This window comes from Barbus barbus (assembly GCF_936440315.1).
Source record: "Barbus barbus genome assembly, chromosome: 13".
Lineage (NCBI taxonomy): Eukaryota > Metazoa > Chordata > Actinopteri > Cypriniformes > Cyprinidae > Barbus > Barbus barbus.
In genome coordinates this window covers 2,892,165-2,909,434 of record NC_136741.1, presented here as the reverse complement: position 1 = coordinate 2,909,434, position 17,270 = coordinate 2,892,165, and the positions used below count along the sequence as shown (strand labels likewise).

Below are 17,270 nucleotides of genomic sequence, written 5' to 3'. Positions count from 1 at the left end.
TTAAACACTTACAACTTCCGGAAAGTGTCACGCTGTCCTCCATCAGTCCAGAGGGTCACGTCCGGGAAAACTCAGCCGAAATCATGGTTTTCGAAGATAAAATGATCACGAATGGAGAGCCAGAGGAGGTATAGTAGCATATAATGTTCTACAGAGCGCTTTAAATGTCGATTAGTGTAGTAAAGAGACCGCTTTATATAAAGCCGGTGTGGCTAATGGGCCGAGCCTGAGCTATACGTTAAATATAATCTATATAAACTATTATTTTATGCTTCTGCTGTCTAAACTGTTGCGTGACATTTTGCCTTTGTCATGTATGTGTAAGTAAACACACGCATCCTAGGTGTCCTGTGTTTTGTTGTTGTTTTCATGCTATTTCTGTATATATGATATGAATGTATATGTATCCAATTAATATATTTTGTTGTGTTCAGGAGGAAGAAGAAGAAGAAGAGCAGGATTTGGTGGTATGTCTTGTGTTATAAATCAATATTATACTGGCATATTATGTCCAAATCAGTTCAAATTAATTAAAAATTATATTTTGCACTTGATTATTCCAGCAATCAGTATTATGTGCGCCACTTTGGATATATAGCTATATATAATCATTTTAAACAATCTTGTGTGTGTTTATATATATATATATATCAATCATGAAAATGTTAATGAAAAGGTCATTTCACCCCCAATTCAAAAGAAAATGCATCTGCATGCAGCAATTATGAGTCTCCATAATGTGTGTGAAGAACATGGCCAAGATCTTCATCACAGCGGATTTTCTGTTTATGTATCCTTACATTTTCTTATTCACCAATTCACTTTCATTTCAGTCAAACCTACATCAGTTAGCCCTGTAGATGATGCACATCTTCATAATGTCTATGATGAAGAATATGGTTGAATATTTGCTCCTCAGGACCCATTAGAGACGGTGCGTGAGAAGTGTGAGCAGACGGAGCATTGCGTTCACGCTCGTGAGCGTCTGGAGGCGTGCGAGACACGGGTCGGCTCACGCTCGGAGACGACAGAGGACTGTACGGAGGAGCTCTTTGACTTCCTGCACGCTCGTGACCACTGTGTGAGTGCTGAGGCTCAACCAATCCTCTGGATGTCAGTGATTGCTAGAGGTTTAGATGCTGGTGTCTTGTTTACAGATGTGGTTTGAAGTCACACACATTGAGTAGTTTAACCCAAAATATAAATCCTATCAATATTTATTTTCTCATTTGTCATATCAAACTTGTACGCTGCCATTTTATTTCTTTGAAAAATTATTCATGTGACAATTTGGTTTTTGAATGAATAATTTTTGTTCTGCTCTTTTTGTTTTCTGCAGGTGGCTCACAAGGTTTTCCAGTCAGTCAAATAAACGGAGCAGCTGTTTATTAATCAATGTCTGCTAATAGAAATACAGTGCTCGGTTATTTATATAAGATTTGATTTCTGTCCCAGATTCAACAATTCACCATAGGTTCTTCAAATCATCTATGTTGCTGAATTGTGACTGAAGTGTTCATAACTGCTCTGTTTGAATGCGTTTTCTGTTGTTGAGATCAGTAAAGAGGTGATGTTGACAGATTTGGGTTTATTGCGAATGCAACACATAACAATAAAGAAGAAAATACAACTGCTGTTTCATTACTTTATTGCCATAACTTGGCTGTTGGGAATTTAAAGAGCAAATAAGCATCAACAGTATACAAAGATCATAAGTGTACACTACATATAAAAGCTATCTAGCATTAAGGAACATTTTGGATGCAAAACAAGATGCTCTTCATACGAGAATAAATTAAAATAGTAACATCAGAGAAATTAGTTTTGTAAAATTTAAATGAAATTAAGTTTTTTTTTACAACTTTTTTTGTGCAGTCAATCAGTAAATATTGCAGGAGTGCTCTGGTGGGCGGGACTTGCACCACTGCAGCGTGTTTCATTGGCCACTTCAGCGCCCGGAAGTTACAGGCGATCAAAATTGAACCAATTGGCGCGTTCTTTCCGTAGAAATTGAGCAGCTAGAATGGAAATTATCATTAAATATTGCAGTTTTACCTGGCGGGATTAGAAGCCCAAATGTTGTGTAATTACCGCGCATTTTTTAGTTAAATTAATTTTTAAGTTATTAATCACTAGATATATAAATTATAAAAATGTGTTGTCACGTGGTATCCGTTTCTTTACTTTGCGCTGGCCAGATTGGACCAATCGTAGTTGTTTGTGATTACAAGTTACGAATTTAAAAATTATTTTAAGTATTTTTTTTTTAATATTTAAATTGAAACGATTATACTATGTTCCGTTTAAATATCCAAAATAATCGAGATAGAAAAAATATAATTATACAATTCCGCTTAAATGGCTTTTTGAGCCGCCGAGCGCCCCCTGGATAAATCACTACATCACCTCCCATATTTCCTTCTAATAGATTTTTATTTTCCAAACACATGACGGAAGCACAACAGTAGAGAGATGCATGAAACACACGCTCCGGTGTGAGAAAACCCTGGAGCTCGCCGCAGCTAAAAACCTAGAAGAAGAAGAAGAAACGCTCTAGAGATGGGGGTCTTAGATGGAGGCTCGTTGGTGCACATGTGCATCGTCAAAGTTGCTCAGAACATGGATGTGTTGGAAAAAAAGGTTTCGAGTGAGTTTAACTTACAGCAACATGTCTTGCTAATGCCAAACCAATAATTAATATGTACGCAACTTAACTTCATTACAGTTCATGGACATAAAGGACTGTTTTCCGTCTAATCTTCTGTCTTGATGTAGATCTGCCTGTGTCTCTCCTGAAAGACTTACTGCCACATCTAAACATTTATTATCTGGACAGGATTGAAACTGCTGCTGCCACCAAAGGTACAGAACAGCACAGACTCCGCTCTTATATCAGTGACATCTAATGTATTTAACACTAAACTGGTGTTGTTTCAGGCATCTGCACGTCTGTGGTTTGGGCAGCGATATGGAGAGATCTGGACCAGACATGGCGCTGGAGGATGAAGGTTTGTTGATCATTGCTGCTGAATAAAACCATGACGTGAACATGCTTAGAATATCAGGATGCTGTCTTTCAGTGCATTTAGTGCTTCTCTTTTACTTGTTAACTTTTATATTTTCATTTGATACAATTATTTAATTATTTAATTTTTGATGTTTTGTTTTGTTTTATTCTACCCAGTCAAATTCCTTATAAGTGCAACGTACATGGCCAATAAACCTTTATTCATTTATTTATATATTTTCTTGTGTACTTTTATTTTATACTGGCTTTTTAGAGCAAACTACTAAAACAAATTCTTTTTTTGTGTAATTTTTATTACTTTTTAATTATTATTATTATTATTATTTATTTATTTTTTATTCTGGCTTTTCAGAGCAAACTACTCAAACAAATTCTTTTTTTTTGCTTAATTTATTACTTTTTTATTATTATTATTATTTTTATTTTTTTTATTCTGGCTTTTCAGAGCAAACTACTAAAACAAATTCTTTTTTTGCGTAATTTTTATTATTATTTTTATTTTTATTTTTTATTCTGGCTTTTTAGAGCAAACTACTAAAACAAATTAATTTTTTTGCTTAATTTATTACTTTTTTATTATTATTTTTATTTTTTTTATTCTGGCTTTTCAGAGCAAACTACTAAAACAAATTCTTTTTTTTTTGCGTAATTTTTATTACTTTTTTATTATTATTATTATTTTTTATTTTTTTTTATTCTGGCTTTTTAGAGCAAACTACTAAAACAAATTATTTTTTTTGCTTAATTTATTACTTTTTTATTATTATTATTATTTTTATTTTTTTTATTCTGGCTTTTCAGAGTAAACTACTAAGTCAAATTCCTTATAAGTAACATGGGTTTAATGACATTTTATTAATTTAATTTAATTTTGTGTATTTTTTGAGACTCATGTTGTGAGTTTTTCCTCAGTCAGCGCTGCCCGATCAGGACTGGAAGCAGAGGTGTCTGGAATGGCTCTTTCACATGGTCCTGTTCGCTCAGGTCAGACGGGGAGGATCGTACCTTTCCCACCTCAGCGATTCTTGCATTCTCTCCATGACCGTAAAGCACGTCAGAGTCCTTTCTCTCCACACATCAACCAAAAACATCTGCAGGCTGGCATCCGTGGACCTCCGGCCCATCCTGAGCAGTTTAGAAAAGGGAGTGACGTCCCTCAAATTACTGGACGTGAAATCGCTATTCAAACACGGACGGAAATACGTGTTGTTTATCCTCCACCGGCTCCTGGATCACGGCTCTGTTAGAGAAGTGGTTCTGAGAAGAAATCCCGATTCCTCTTTTCTGAGCTGGCTCATGTCCAGACGCAGAGGTCCTCAGCTAACTGTGTCCTCCGCTCCAGAGACGTCCCATGCCGACGGCCATGATTTAGACTCGAGGTGCAGTGCAGAGCTGGAGGAACCCGCTGCCAAACGTCTCGCTTTAGACGTGGAGGGAAACCCAGAGGTTTCGTCCTCAAGCAGCCCTGCTGACCGCTGCCCTGAAGGTCAGATCCACTCGCTCGATTTTGAAGTGTCCAAGCATGAAATCCTGAGCGCAGTGTCACACATCCTGCCCACATGGTTGTGTCTTCGCACGCTGCATCTCCACAGTGACTGTAAGTACATGCTCAATGTCAGCTCTAGTTTTTTGTTGGACAACAGGTTTATAAATGGTTCTTATTACAAGTTTGGGGTCAGTAAGGTTTTGTTTTTTTATTTTATTTTAGTTGTGTATTACTATTTTATTTTATTCTGGCTTTTGATAGCAAACTACTAAATCTAATTCCTTATTAGTGAAAATGACATGACCAATGGACATTTATTTTTATTGATTGATTAAATTTTTTTAAGAAATTAATATTTTTATTCAGCAAGGATGCATTAAATTGAACAAAATATTAATATATTTAATTTTATTTTGTATTATTAAAAAAATGGTTTACTTTTATTTATCAAGGATACATTCAATTGATCATAATATCCATATATTTAATTTAATTTTGTATTATTATTATTGTATTTTTTATTCAACAAGGAGGCATTATATTGATCAAAAGTGACAGTAAAGACATTTATAATGATACAAAAGATTATTTTTTTTATTTTTAAATAAATGCTGTCTTTTTAAACTTGAAAAAATTATCATGCTTTCCAAAAAATGATTAAGCATAATTGACTTAAATTATTAAAACACAGCTGCTTTCAACATTGATAATAATAGGGATGTTTCTTGAGCAGTAGAGTATATTAGAATGATTTCTGAAGATCATGTGACACTGAAGACTGGAGTAATGATGCTGAAAATACAGCTTTGCATCACAGAAATAAATTACATCTTAAAATGTATTCAAATAAAAAAACGTTATCTTAAATTGCAATAATATTTTACAATATTACTGTTTTAACTGCATTTTTAATCACACAAATACAGCCTGGATGAGCATAAGAGACTTCTTTCAAAAACAAACTCATTGGGACCCCAAACTTATATTATTTAAATTATTAGTATATTATTTATTTGTTTAACATGGGCGTCTCTGAATGCAGGAAGTGTGTTTGTGTGTGCAGGGCTCATTAGTGAGCAGGAGATGTCAGTGCTGGTGGAGTCTCTCAGACAGTTGTTTCTGGACCCCGGCTGCTCTCTGACGGATCTCAGTATAAGTTATGTTAGCGGTCACTCACACGTGATCAGCATGCTGAGAGCCTGTCCGACCCTGCAGAGCCTGTGTCTGGAGATCTGCCCGCCTGCCGACAGAAACACACGGCGACCGCAGCCGCGGTTCACTGAGAACAAAGGTGATGGTCTCCTGAGCTGAGACTAACAGCTTTTTTTGGGTCTAAATCCATAGGAATTGTACTGTTGAGATGCTGATATGCTCCAGTTTATCATAGATAGATAGCAGAAGAAAGAATTTGGACACATATTTTGCCACAGGGTAAATACATTTTGTTCTTTAATCTTAAACGTGTATATATAAATGTTCATTATTTATTTGCAGAGCTCTGTCTGGAGAAGCTGACCGTCAGATCCACTGGCCCGATGACTGTGGCGTGTTTTCTGCCGGTCCTGACATCGGCTCCAAAGCTCAACAGCCTTCATTTCACAGGAATCCATCTGTCACAGCAGTTTTTTCACACATTAACAGGTACTCCGACAAATAATCGGTTCCTGGTTTAGCCAGACATTTACACAAAACCTCAACATCCTTTTGACATCCTTGTGAAAAAGTGCACTTCACTATGAGTATGTATTAAACAGTATACTTTTAAACAGTACACTCGTGTGAAGTGAAAGCAATGTTTTTAGACACTTAATTGCATGATCATTTTTTGACCCACTTATGTCTTTGCATGTAATTTCATAATTACTTCAGTTAACCGAAAATGCTTAAAGTGTACCCTGAATGTATTTATGGTAAACTCAAATAAACTTTAATGTAGTTTCTTTTGAAAATTGTATTTAAATGCATTTTATTTATGTGAAGTTGCATTGTAGAACCTTTAAAATATATTAACATTAAATGTAATATTAAACAACACTAGTTTAAAAAAAATATATAATCAAGTACTTTACATAACGCATCAAAATAAGTGTACCTCTTTAAAGCATTACAAAAGATTCGTAAAACAGTGATTTCAAATTGAAAGTACATTTTTAAATGTTATATTATTTTAGTTTACTTTTTAAAGATGTACTTAATTTATATTCTTTATATAATTACAGTGCTATGCATAAGTTTAGGCACCCATGCTAAAGTTGACTAAAAAGAGGAATAAAAAATCATCTTTTGGAAATTGAACTTAATGCCTTAATTAAAAAAATTGGGAAAAATCCTACCTTTAAGGACACCAATTTTCTTTGTGAATGAATAATGTATCGTAAATAAATAAATGTTCTTCCTTAAAATACAGGGTGCATAAGTTTGGGCACCCCTATGTTAAATTCCCATAGAGGCAGGCAGATTTTTATTTTTAAAGGCCAGTTACTTCATGGATCCAGGATACTATGCATCCTGATAACGTTCCCTTGGCTTTTGGAATTAAAATAGCCCCACATCATCACATAGCCTTCACCATACCTAGAGATTGGCATGGTTTTATTTCAGTTAGCCTAATAGCTGGTTTGATTTGCATTGAGAGGTGATTTTATGGAAAGTACTCCATGCCAATCTCTAGGTATGGTGAAGGCTATGTGATGGCTATTTTAATCCTGAACTTTATCAGGATGCATAGTATCCTGGATCCATGAAGTAACTGGCCTTTAAAAATAAAAATCTGCCTGCCTCTATGGGAATTTAACATAGGGGTGCCCAAACTTATGCACCCTGTATTTTAAGGAAGAACATTTATTTATTTACGATACATTATTCATTCACAAAGAAAATTGGTGTCCTTAAAGGTAGGATTTTTCCCAATTTTTTTAATTAAGGCATTAAGTTGAATTTCCAAAAGATGATTTTTTATTCCTCTTTTTAGTCAACTTTAGCATGGGTGCCTAAACTTATGCATAGCACTGTAAGTATAATATTAAGAAACTCTTGAAAGTATGCTCTCAAGCACACTTTAAAATTGTAATTATATTGCAAGTAGTTTTTTAATACTCTTAATATGTATTGATGTACAATATAAGTTCAGATTCAATAGTTAAGTGCACTTCTTTTTCACTTGTATTTCTGAGGTCATGAAGAGTACGTCATACCATGCTTCTCTTACCCGTCCCACCTGATACATCTTTTCATCTAGTGTTTGAATATAATGAATTATATCTGTTGTTTTTCAAACTGTGTTTTTATTACAAAATGTTTTTCCAGACTAAATGGCTATTAAGATTTAATTTCCCCCCATAGGATCTAATCCACTCCTCAAGGTATTAAAGCTGGAAGACATAAACTTGTCTGGCTGTCACCAGGAGATTCTTCAGTTTCTGGAACGTTCTGTTTTGGAAGGTACAACATAATACTGCGGAACACAAGATAAAAAACCTAGTGGCTAATGTTTGTGCTGTTGTTTGAATCTCAGAGCTGTCCTTCAGAAACTGCAGGCTGCTGTATAAGTGTGCTGTAAAGAAGGACTTCCTGCTGCCATTTGTGGAAGCACTGAAAGGGATTTCTTCCCTCCGGACCCTGATGCTCAGCCAGAATCGCCTGGGTAAGACCGAACTTCCTCTGTAGAATAACTACACTACTTACATACACTATCAGGTTAGGGGTCAGTATGATTTATTTTTTCTCTCTCTCTGAAAGAAATGATTACTTGGATGCATTAAATTGATCAAAATCGAGAGTAGTGAGCTTTATTACAAAATATGTATTATTTTTCACATATCTGCTGCTCTTTTGAACTTTTTATATTTATAAATAATCCTGATGAAAACTGTATCAGTGTTTCCACAAAAATATTATCCGTTTTCAACATTAATAAAAACAGTTTCCTGAGCAGCAAATCAGCATATTATTATGATTTCTGAAGGATCATGTGACACTGAAGACTGGAGTAGGAATAAATTATATTTCACAATATATTACAACAGATCTTTGAAATTTTAATATTACTGTATTTTTAATCAAATAAATGCAGCCTTGGTAAACAGAAGAGACATCTTTCAAAACAAATAAAAAATTCTGACTTTATAACAGTAGTGTATATTTTATGATGGGTTTAAATTGATTGTCATCAATTAAAAAAAAAAATCGTATGGGTTTGGAATGACTCAATGGGAAATGAATGACAAATCTGTTTTTCTTCCTCCAGCAACGAGTGCCATAGAGATGGCTGAATTATTCTCAGGATGCCGCCCAAGTAAAATCACAAAACTAGACCTTAGGTAATGCTGGTTCTGTTACATGCATCATTCGTACACATTTACACATGTTGTTAAATAAATGTCATCTCTCCTTTCAAACAGCTCAAATTTCATTCTTCCTGCTGAACTGCTGGAGTTTGCGCAGCTGCTGGAAACATACAGGCCTGTTCAGCGACTGATGCTTGACCTGCAGTTTAATCCACTGGATCGTGACCCTGAGGTCAAAGGTCAAGCACTGCGAAAGCTCATCCCGTACTGTAATATATTAACAGATGACTGGGACTCCAGGTCGATGATGGCAGATCACATCAGTGTGATGTAACAAGTGTTTAGCTGCCCTTTTAAAAGACATTAGCAAATGTGAGCAAAAGCACATGCAAACATGATTGTAGGTAATAAATGACCAGCACAAACACTTTGGGTATAATTATACTTTTAATAACGCAGATGGAGATAATTATTGAATGTTTACAAAATAAATACAATGAAAGCAAAAGGAAAAAGTCAGTGTACTAGTGATTGAACGGTAGAAAAGTTTCAGGAATCCTCTCACTGTTCTCAGATCAGCTCTGGTATCAGTTCCACAGATGATCTGGTGTTTGACTCGTGATGCTCAGATGACTCCTCTCTGGTCCTCATGCAAGCGCTGGTGGAAGACGAACGAGCCGGCAGCGTCCCAGGATGCCTGCAGCACTGGGTCCCTCAGGCCTCTTATCCGAACAGTGATGCCAGTTGGACAGATCACTGGTGCAGTCTGAATCTTCTGGAGGAGGATTGTTCACACAGCGCCTGCAGCGAAACCTGACGGCACAAAAATGGATTTGAATGATCATGCGTCCTTCGATAACACCGTGCATCTTAAAAATTCTGCAGAAGTGTCTTCATATCTAACTGATGATGCGAGGTTCATTAAAGTAGTCAAATGTCTCATTTTAATGAATAGTAGTAATCGGTGCTTGGTGGGCACCAAGCACTTTTTGTCTCCTTATAATGAAAGAAGCTGCGTCCTCGCTTCAGGTGTTTCATTGTGATGTTATCTCCAAGCCTCAAACATCATCGGTCATCAGAGATTTGATACAAGCCTCGACACAGTCTGAGTAAAACAGGCTTCGGAGCGTCAGTGCCAGACGTCCCATCTCTACATCTGGCTCATGTTTGCATTTTGTTTCTGACACTCATAATTCTAACCATGAAATCAGGATTAGGCATAAAATAATGTCTTCAGAATCATTCATACTTGTGAAAATCAACTGAGAATTGTACAAACGGTTGTAATCTGGCTCAGAGGAAAATATGACTCATGTTTTTCTGGAGTTGAAAGGATAATACAAGATGATGTCACCTTGCAACTGACTGTCAAAAGCAGAAATGCTATGAAACGCATTGATTTTGAGAGAAAGTGTTTCATACTAGAGCAAAACAGGCAGTATTTTTGGAATCAGCAAAATTGGATTTCATTCTGCAAATGATGCAGGGTGTCATTTATGAGCTTATGCATTTTCCTTATTCATAAATGAATCTTATGCTGCTTTAGGATTTAGTCAAAAGGCAGAAGCATAAGTGTGTTTTTTACCTGTCATGTGTGTCGCTGACTGTGTCCTCGTTGAGTAAAGAGTTCTCGTAGCTCTCCGAGAGAGAAATGTCTTTCCACATCCTGTTCCTCGTCCACGACGCAGCTACTGAAGGCTTTCGTATGAGCCTGTCTCTGTAAGATCTTCTCCTCTATCGTTCCCGTCTGACAGAGGAAAGAAGAAACAAGCTGGCTAGTCATCCACTTTTAAATAAGCATTTAAAAGACATTGTTTGAGACATTTCCTCTATAATCTGGGAAACATCTCTTTAGATGTAGCAGGTCTTCTTCTGTCCATCTCGCCACACCCTGGCCATCGCCTGCTCGTCATTGGCTGGATTCCAGTCAGGGTCCAACATCAGGCGATTTGCACCAATCAGATTAAGGCCACAGCCGCCAGCCTTACTGCTCAGCATGAAGAAGAACTCTGGATTCTGGAAGAGAAGAATTTAAAGTGTGCAAGACTCAGGGTTTTATCATTAACTAAACTTAAAGCAAAAAAGCATATAAAATTATTAAAGATTAAAATGAAAGCCCAAAAAAAATAACTTAGTAAAAATACAAAAAATAATAGAATACCAAAAAATAAATAAATAAGACTCGATTAATAAATAGACTTAATATGACAGGTTGAACACACAATGTGTTTGAATGGAAACAGACTTACAGAAGGGCTGTTGAATCTCTCCACAATCTTTGCTCTCTTCTTGATGGACATTGTCCCATCCAGCCTAACATAAAGGTATCTATTTGTGAAGAAATATATATTATTAGACCAATTTCAACTTGGTAATATTTTGGTTCATGGCTAATCATGTAAAATATTTTTTTTAAACCTCTATAAAGAAAGTAACTGGGGAAATGTGAGCAGCCTCTGATGTTGGATTTATGTTATATGAATCTCTCACCTTCGGGTTCGATACAGTTTTTCAAAAAGATCCAAAGTCTGTGTGTAGTTAGAAACCAGAACCACTTTATCACTCGTTGTTGTTCTGATCATCGCCAGGATATAGTCCAGTACTAGCATCTTCCCTGAAAACAAGTCATATAGATTACAGTCAGAAATCAATGAATCTGGGCGTCAATGCCACACAGCCTGACCTGTCGCTGGCAGATTAGTTCATGCATTTTTTTTTTTTAATCTGAGGTGAGTGATGTTCTTTGCATGAAAAACAATGAAGAATTGCTTAGAGGGTCCCATGGAGCAACTCTGTCTCTTGGGTTAATGGTCCTTGTGGCGCAGCTCCATCTCTGAGCCCACAGCGCACGTTTGTGGTTGATAAGATTTTTAATGTTTCCGAAATATTTGAATGATTTTTGAAGCTCTTCTGCTCACCAAAACGGAGCCTGGAACTTTTATTTGATCAAAAATACAGTAAACAGTTAATAATAATACAGTTAAATATTATTACAGTTTAAAATAACTGCTTTTATGTGAATATATTTTAAAATGTAATTTATTCCTGTGATCAAAGTTGAATTTTCAGCATCATTAGTCCAGTCTTCAGTGTCACACGATCATTCTAATATACTGATTTGCTGCTCAATAAATGTTTCTTTTACCAATGCTGAAAACAGTTGTGCTGCTTCACATTTTTGTGAATGTTTGATATACATATATATTTTTCAGGATTCTTTGATGAACAGAAAGTTCAAAAGAACAGCATTTATCGGATATAGAAATATTTTGTAATACAAATTTTGTCACTTTTGAGGAATTAAATGCATCTTTGCTGAATAAAAGGTAGTGCAAGTCAGAACTGACCTGAGAGCTGAGGCTCCACTGCTTTAGTGGAATACTTTTGGGGGAAGAGATCCATCAAACCCCTCTTCTCCTGCCAGACACTTCTCATAAATCAAGGCAGAATCTAACAGAGAGACCAAACACACTTGTATTTAAAGCACGGTTTTCATGTCAGAAATGATAAAGAGGGCTGATTATATTGATGAATACTGAGGTTGCAGAGCTTCTTAAGCGAGGTGATGGACGACAGAGAAGACACGCTGCTCTTGCCGCTCTGCACACTCTCCACAGGTTTGGCCTGCTTCAGGAATAACTTATACAGCTCTTTCTGGAGGAGAGTCAGTCTGACAAAGACACACAAATAGAACTCATTAATACTTCTTTCAAGGAAAAATGATCACAGTCACACTAAAATAAAGCCACATGCTCATTTCCAACTAATTATCTTATTGCTCAAGTGCTAATGATGACAAACATGCAAAAGGTTGCTGATTACTGAAATAATGTTATTTTGAGCCTTGCTATTACAAAAAGTAGAGAATATCAATTGATGTCTTGCAGCAGACAACCTGTTCAATCTTCACAGGCAGATACTTGGAAAGAATATCTGAGGTGTTCGAATCAAACACCTTCACAAAACAAACAAGGTTTAATCCAGATGATTTGAATGGTGAGACAGGGAGGAGTCTTTTATAAACTCAAGCTCACCTGTTGACGATGCTGATGAGCTCGTGCAGGGCCTTCCTCACCCCGGCCCGCCTCAATCCCAGAGCCCTGATCAGAGCAACACAAGCACATCTGAACCTCCACAATACATTTACCATGCTAATTATAAAAAAAAAAAAATAATATATATATATATATATATATATATATATATATATATATATATATATATATATATATATATATATATATATATATATATATATATATATATATATATATATATATATATATATGAAGGGAGGCTAATCGTTTATATAAAAATCACACCATTAATTAAAAGATAGTAAAAAACACATTGATGACAATTGCTGAAGTAACATTTATATTTATTTAATATAATTAGGGCTGCAACACGATTAATCGCAATTAATTGCATTCAAAATAAAAGTTTATGTTTACATGCTATATGTGTGTGAACGGTCTATATACACATAATATACACAGTATGCAAACATTAACTTTTATTTTGAATGCGATTAATCACGAATAATAATTTTTACAGCCCTAAATATATTATTTACCAAATCAGAATATATATTTTTTTAAATAAATTAATGTAAAAAAAATAAAAATCTATCTATAAAATAGACTTGTTTAGCTGTCAATAAATGAATAGACAAAACTGTTTAACAGAGACAGTAAAATAATTAAGAGAATGGGAGCTCCATCTGTTCAGGTGCTTGCATTCTTAGCGCTGTCAAAACAAAAGTCCCATTACTGACACATCGACCAATGCTGATAATTAAAAAATGTCAAATATCAGCTTTGGTGATATATCGGTCAACCATTAATGAAAATGAGTTATGAGTACAGACTGACCTGTATAATTTGGGATGGGAACTTTAAATGGCTTTGTGTCCTTTCCAGAATTGATCAATAGTAGTGTTGTCAAACGATCAATCACGATTAATCGCATCCAAAATTAAATATTTTGTTTACATAATATATGTGTGTGTGCTGTGTATATTTATTATGTATATATTTAAAAATGTGTATATATTAAATATATTTATATATGATATAAATGAATCGTTTGACAGAACTAATCAATAGCCTTGTACATGAATACTGCACATTAGGATCCTAAACTTTCCTGTCAAATCTATCATGTATATAATAATGCATCAGTACAAAAATTGGCCAAGTTGTCTGTTAATATTTACATTTATGCATGGCTGTCCTCACACACGGATGTATAATTTCTCGTATTTCCGTTTTTATTTTTTTATTATTAGTTTAGTGTGTTTTAATTTGAAATATAACTCGCATGCTCATTGCCATCTGTGCACAGGGGTCTGTCGGGGAGTGCTGTCAGGGGTTTTCTGTAGGCAGAGATGTAGTCTCTCTTACTTTGTGATGCCTGTAGAGTAAAATCAGTGAAAACACTCCATCATGTCCTCACTGATGATGATAATTCAGTCAAGAACTCACGATGCCAGGCTCCCAGAGTCCTCATCATCTGAATCCGGTGTTCTGTTGATGTAGCATACTTTGTCAGAATAGCATACCGGAAGTTGAGTTTTATAGCAGGGTCTATCAATTTACCCTACTTTGTCAAAACAGCATACCAGTGTTTGTGAAGGGTATGCTGTTTTGATAGCTCCTGGTTTAATAGAAAAATACAGTTTATAAAGGGGTATGCTGTTTTGATAGCCCCTGTTTTAATAAAAATACAGTTTATAAAGGGGTATGCTGTTTTGATAGCCCCTGGTTTAATAGAAAAATACAGTTTATAAAGGGGTATGCTGTTTTGATAGCTCCTGGTTTAATAAAAATACAGTTTATAAAGGGGTATGCTGTTTTGATAGCCCCTGGTTTAATAAAAATACAGTTTATAAAGGGGTATGCTGTTTTGATAGCCCCTGGTTTAATAGAAAAATACAGTTTATAAAGGGGTATGCTGTTTTGATAGCCCCTGGTTTAATAAAAATACAGTTTATAAAGGGGTATGCTGTTTTGATAGCCCCTGGTTTAATAAAAATACAGTTTATAAAGGGGTATGCTGTTTTGATAGCTCCTGGTTTAATAGAAAAATACAGTTTATAAAGGGGTATGCTGTTTTGATAGCCTCTGGTTTAATAAAAATACAGTTTATAAAGGGGTATGCTGTTTTGATAGCTCCTGGTTTAATAGAAAAATACAGTTTATAAAGGGGTATGCTGTTTTGATAGCCCCTGGTTTAATAAAAATACAGTTTATAAAGGGGTATGCTGTTTTGATAGCTCCTGGTTTAATAGAAAAATACAGTTTATAAAGGGGTATGCTGTTTTGATAGCCCGTGGTTTAATAAAAATACAGTTTATAAAGGGGTATGCTGTTTTGATAGCCCCTGGTTTAATAAAAATACAGTTTATAAAGGGTATGCTGTTTTGATAGCCCCTGGTTTAATAAAAATACAGTTTATAAAGGGGTATGCTGTTTTGATAGCCCCTGGTTTAATAAAAATACAGTTTATAAAGGGGTATGCTGTTTTGATAGCTCCTGGTTTAATAAAAATACAGTTTATAAAGGGGTATGCTGTTTTGATAGCTCCTGGTTTAATAAAAATACAGTTTATAAAGGGGTATGCTGTTTTGATAGCCCCTGGTTTAATAAAAATACAGTTTATAAAGGGGTATGCTGTTTTGATAGCCCCTGGTTTAATAAAAATACAGTTTATAAAGGAGTATGCTGTTTTGATAGCTCCTGGTTTAATAGAAAAATACAGTTTATAAAGGGGTATGCTGTTTTGATAGCCCGTGGTTTAATAAAAATACAGTTTATAAAGGGGTATGCTGTTTTGATAGCCCCTGGTTTAATAAAAATACAGTTTATAAAGGGTATGCTGTTTTGATAGCCCCTGGTTTAATAAAAATACAGTTTATAAAGGGGTATGCTGTTTTGATAGCCCCTGGTTTAATAAAAATACAGTTTATAAAGGGGTATGCTGTTTTGATAGCTCCTGGTTTAATAAAAATACAGTTTATAAAGGGGTATGCTGTTTTGATAGCTCCTGGTTTAATAAAAATACAGTTTATAAAGGGGTATGCTGTTTTGATAGCCCCTGGTTTAATAAAAATACAGTTTATAAAGGGGTATGCTGTTTTGATAGCTCCTGGTTTAATAAAAATACAGTTTATAAAGGGGTATGCTGTTTTGATAGCTCCTGGTTTAATAGAAAAATACAGTTTATAAAGGGGTATGCTGTTTTGATAGCCCCTGGTTTAATAGAAAAATACAGTTTATAAAGGGGTATGCTGTTTTGATAGCCCCTGGTTTAATAGAAAAATACAGTTTATAAAGGGGTGTGCTGTTTTGATAGCCCCTGGTTTAATAGAAAAATACAGTTTATAAAGGGGTATGCTGTTTTGATAGCCCCTGTTTTAATAAAAATACAGTTTATAAAGGGGTATGCTGTTTTGATAGCCCCTGTTTTAATAAAAATACAGTTTATAAAGGGGTATGCTGTTTTGATAGCCCCTGTTTTAATAAAAATACAGTTTATAAAGGGGTATGCTGTTTTGATAGCCCCTGGTTTAATAAAAATACAGTTTATAAAGGGGTATGCTGTTTTGATAGCCCCTGGTTTAATAAAAATACAGTTTATAAAGGGGTATGCTGTTTTGATAGCCCCTGGTTTAATAGAAAAATACAGTTTATAAAGGGGTATGCTGTTTTGATAGCCCCTGGTTTAATAAAAATACAGTTTATAAAGGGGTATGCTGTTTTGATAGCTCCTGGTTTAATAGAAATACAGTTTATAAAGGGGTATGCTGTTTTGATAGCCCCTGGTTTAATAAAAATACAGTTTATAAAGGGGTATGCTGTTTTGATAGCTCCTGGTTTAATAAAAATACAGTTTATAAAGGGGTATGCTGTTTTGATAGCCCGTGGTTTAATAAAAATACAGTTTATAAAGGGGTATGCTGTTTTGATAGCCCCTGGTTTAATAGAAATACAGTTTATAAAGGGGTATGCTGTTTTGATAGCCCCTGGTTTAATAGAAAAATACAGTTTATAAAGGGGTATGCTGTTTTGATAGCCCCTGGTTTAATAAAAATACAGTTTATAAAGGGGTATGCTGTTTTGATAGCTCCTGGTTTAATAAAAATACAGTTTATAAAGGGGTATGCTGTTTTGATAGCCCGTGGTTTAATAGAAATACAGTTTATAAAGGGGTATGCTGTTTTGATAGCCCCTGGTTTAATAGAAAAATACAGTTTATAAAGGGGTATGCTGTTTTGATAGCCCCTGGTTTAATAAAAATACAGTTTATAAAGGGGTATGCTGTTTTGATAGCCCGTGGTTTAATAAAAATACAGTTTATAAAGGGGTATGCTGTTTTGATAGCCCCTGGTTTAATAGAAAAATACAGTTTATAAAGGGGTATGCTGTTTTGATAGCCCCTGGTTTAATAGAAAAATACAGTTTATAAA

The 17,270-nt window shown here is 35.0% G+C and overlaps 2 protein-coding genes and 1 pseudogene across 5 annotated transcripts; 2 read left to right on the top strand and 1 right to left on the bottom strand.

The window, feature by feature from the left end:
• The first annotated feature begins 12 nt into the window (after positions 1 to 12).
• Positions 13 to 1,630, top strand: uqcrh (ubiquinol-cytochrome c reductase hinge protein). Its single transcript, XM_079431972.1, has 4 exons — positions 13 to 128; positions 435 to 467; positions 920 to 1,081; positions 1,340 to 1,630. The coding sequence occupies exons 1-4, from the start codon at positions 84 to 86 to the stop codon at positions 1,370 to 1,372; spliced, it is 273 nt and encodes a 90-aa protein (XP_079288098.1). The 5' UTR covers positions 13 to 83; the 3' UTR covers positions 1,373 to 1,630.
• An 811-nt stretch (positions 1,631 to 2,441) lies between these two features.
• LOC306878845 (leucine-rich repeat-containing protein 41-like) lies at positions 2,442 to 9,304 on the top strand. 3 transcript variants are annotated; one of them, XM_079431407.1, is made up of 10 exons: positions 2,442 to 2,647; positions 2,776 to 2,862; positions 2,938 to 3,008; positions 3,941 to 4,625; positions 5,578 to 5,805; positions 6,009 to 6,155; positions 7,857 to 7,955; positions 8,029 to 8,157; positions 8,761 to 8,833; positions 8,915 to 9,304. In XM_079431407.1, exons 1-10 carry the CDS (start codon positions 2,560 to 2,562, stop codon positions 9,132 to 9,134), a joined length of 1,827 nt encoding a protein of 608 aa, XP_079287533.1. In that variant the 5' UTR covers positions 2,442 to 2,559; the 3' UTR covers positions 9,135 to 9,304. The 3 variants fall into 3 exon arrangements, with proteins under 3 accessions (XP_079287533.1, XP_079287534.1, XP_079287535.1); XM_079431408.1 differs by having other exon boundaries at positions 2,504 to 2,647; positions 7,857 to 7,940; XM_079431409.1 differs by having other exon boundaries at positions 2,551 to 2,647; positions 2,726 to 2,862.
• Positions 9,305 to 9,322: 18 nt separating this feature from the next.
• Positions 9,323 to 12,950, bottom strand: LOC306879203 (DNA repair and recombination protein RAD54-like; annotated as a pseudogene). The gene is made up of 8 exons: positions 12,835 to 12,950; positions 12,337 to 12,470; positions 12,148 to 12,250; positions 11,291 to 11,414; positions 11,050 to 11,128; positions 10,658 to 10,816; positions 10,386 to 10,571; positions 9,323 to 9,613 (listed from the first exon to the last, which is right to left on the bottom strand). The product of its transcript is annotated as a DNA repair and recombination protein RAD54-like (transcript).
• Positions 12,951 to 17,270: the final 4,320 nt, after the last annotated feature.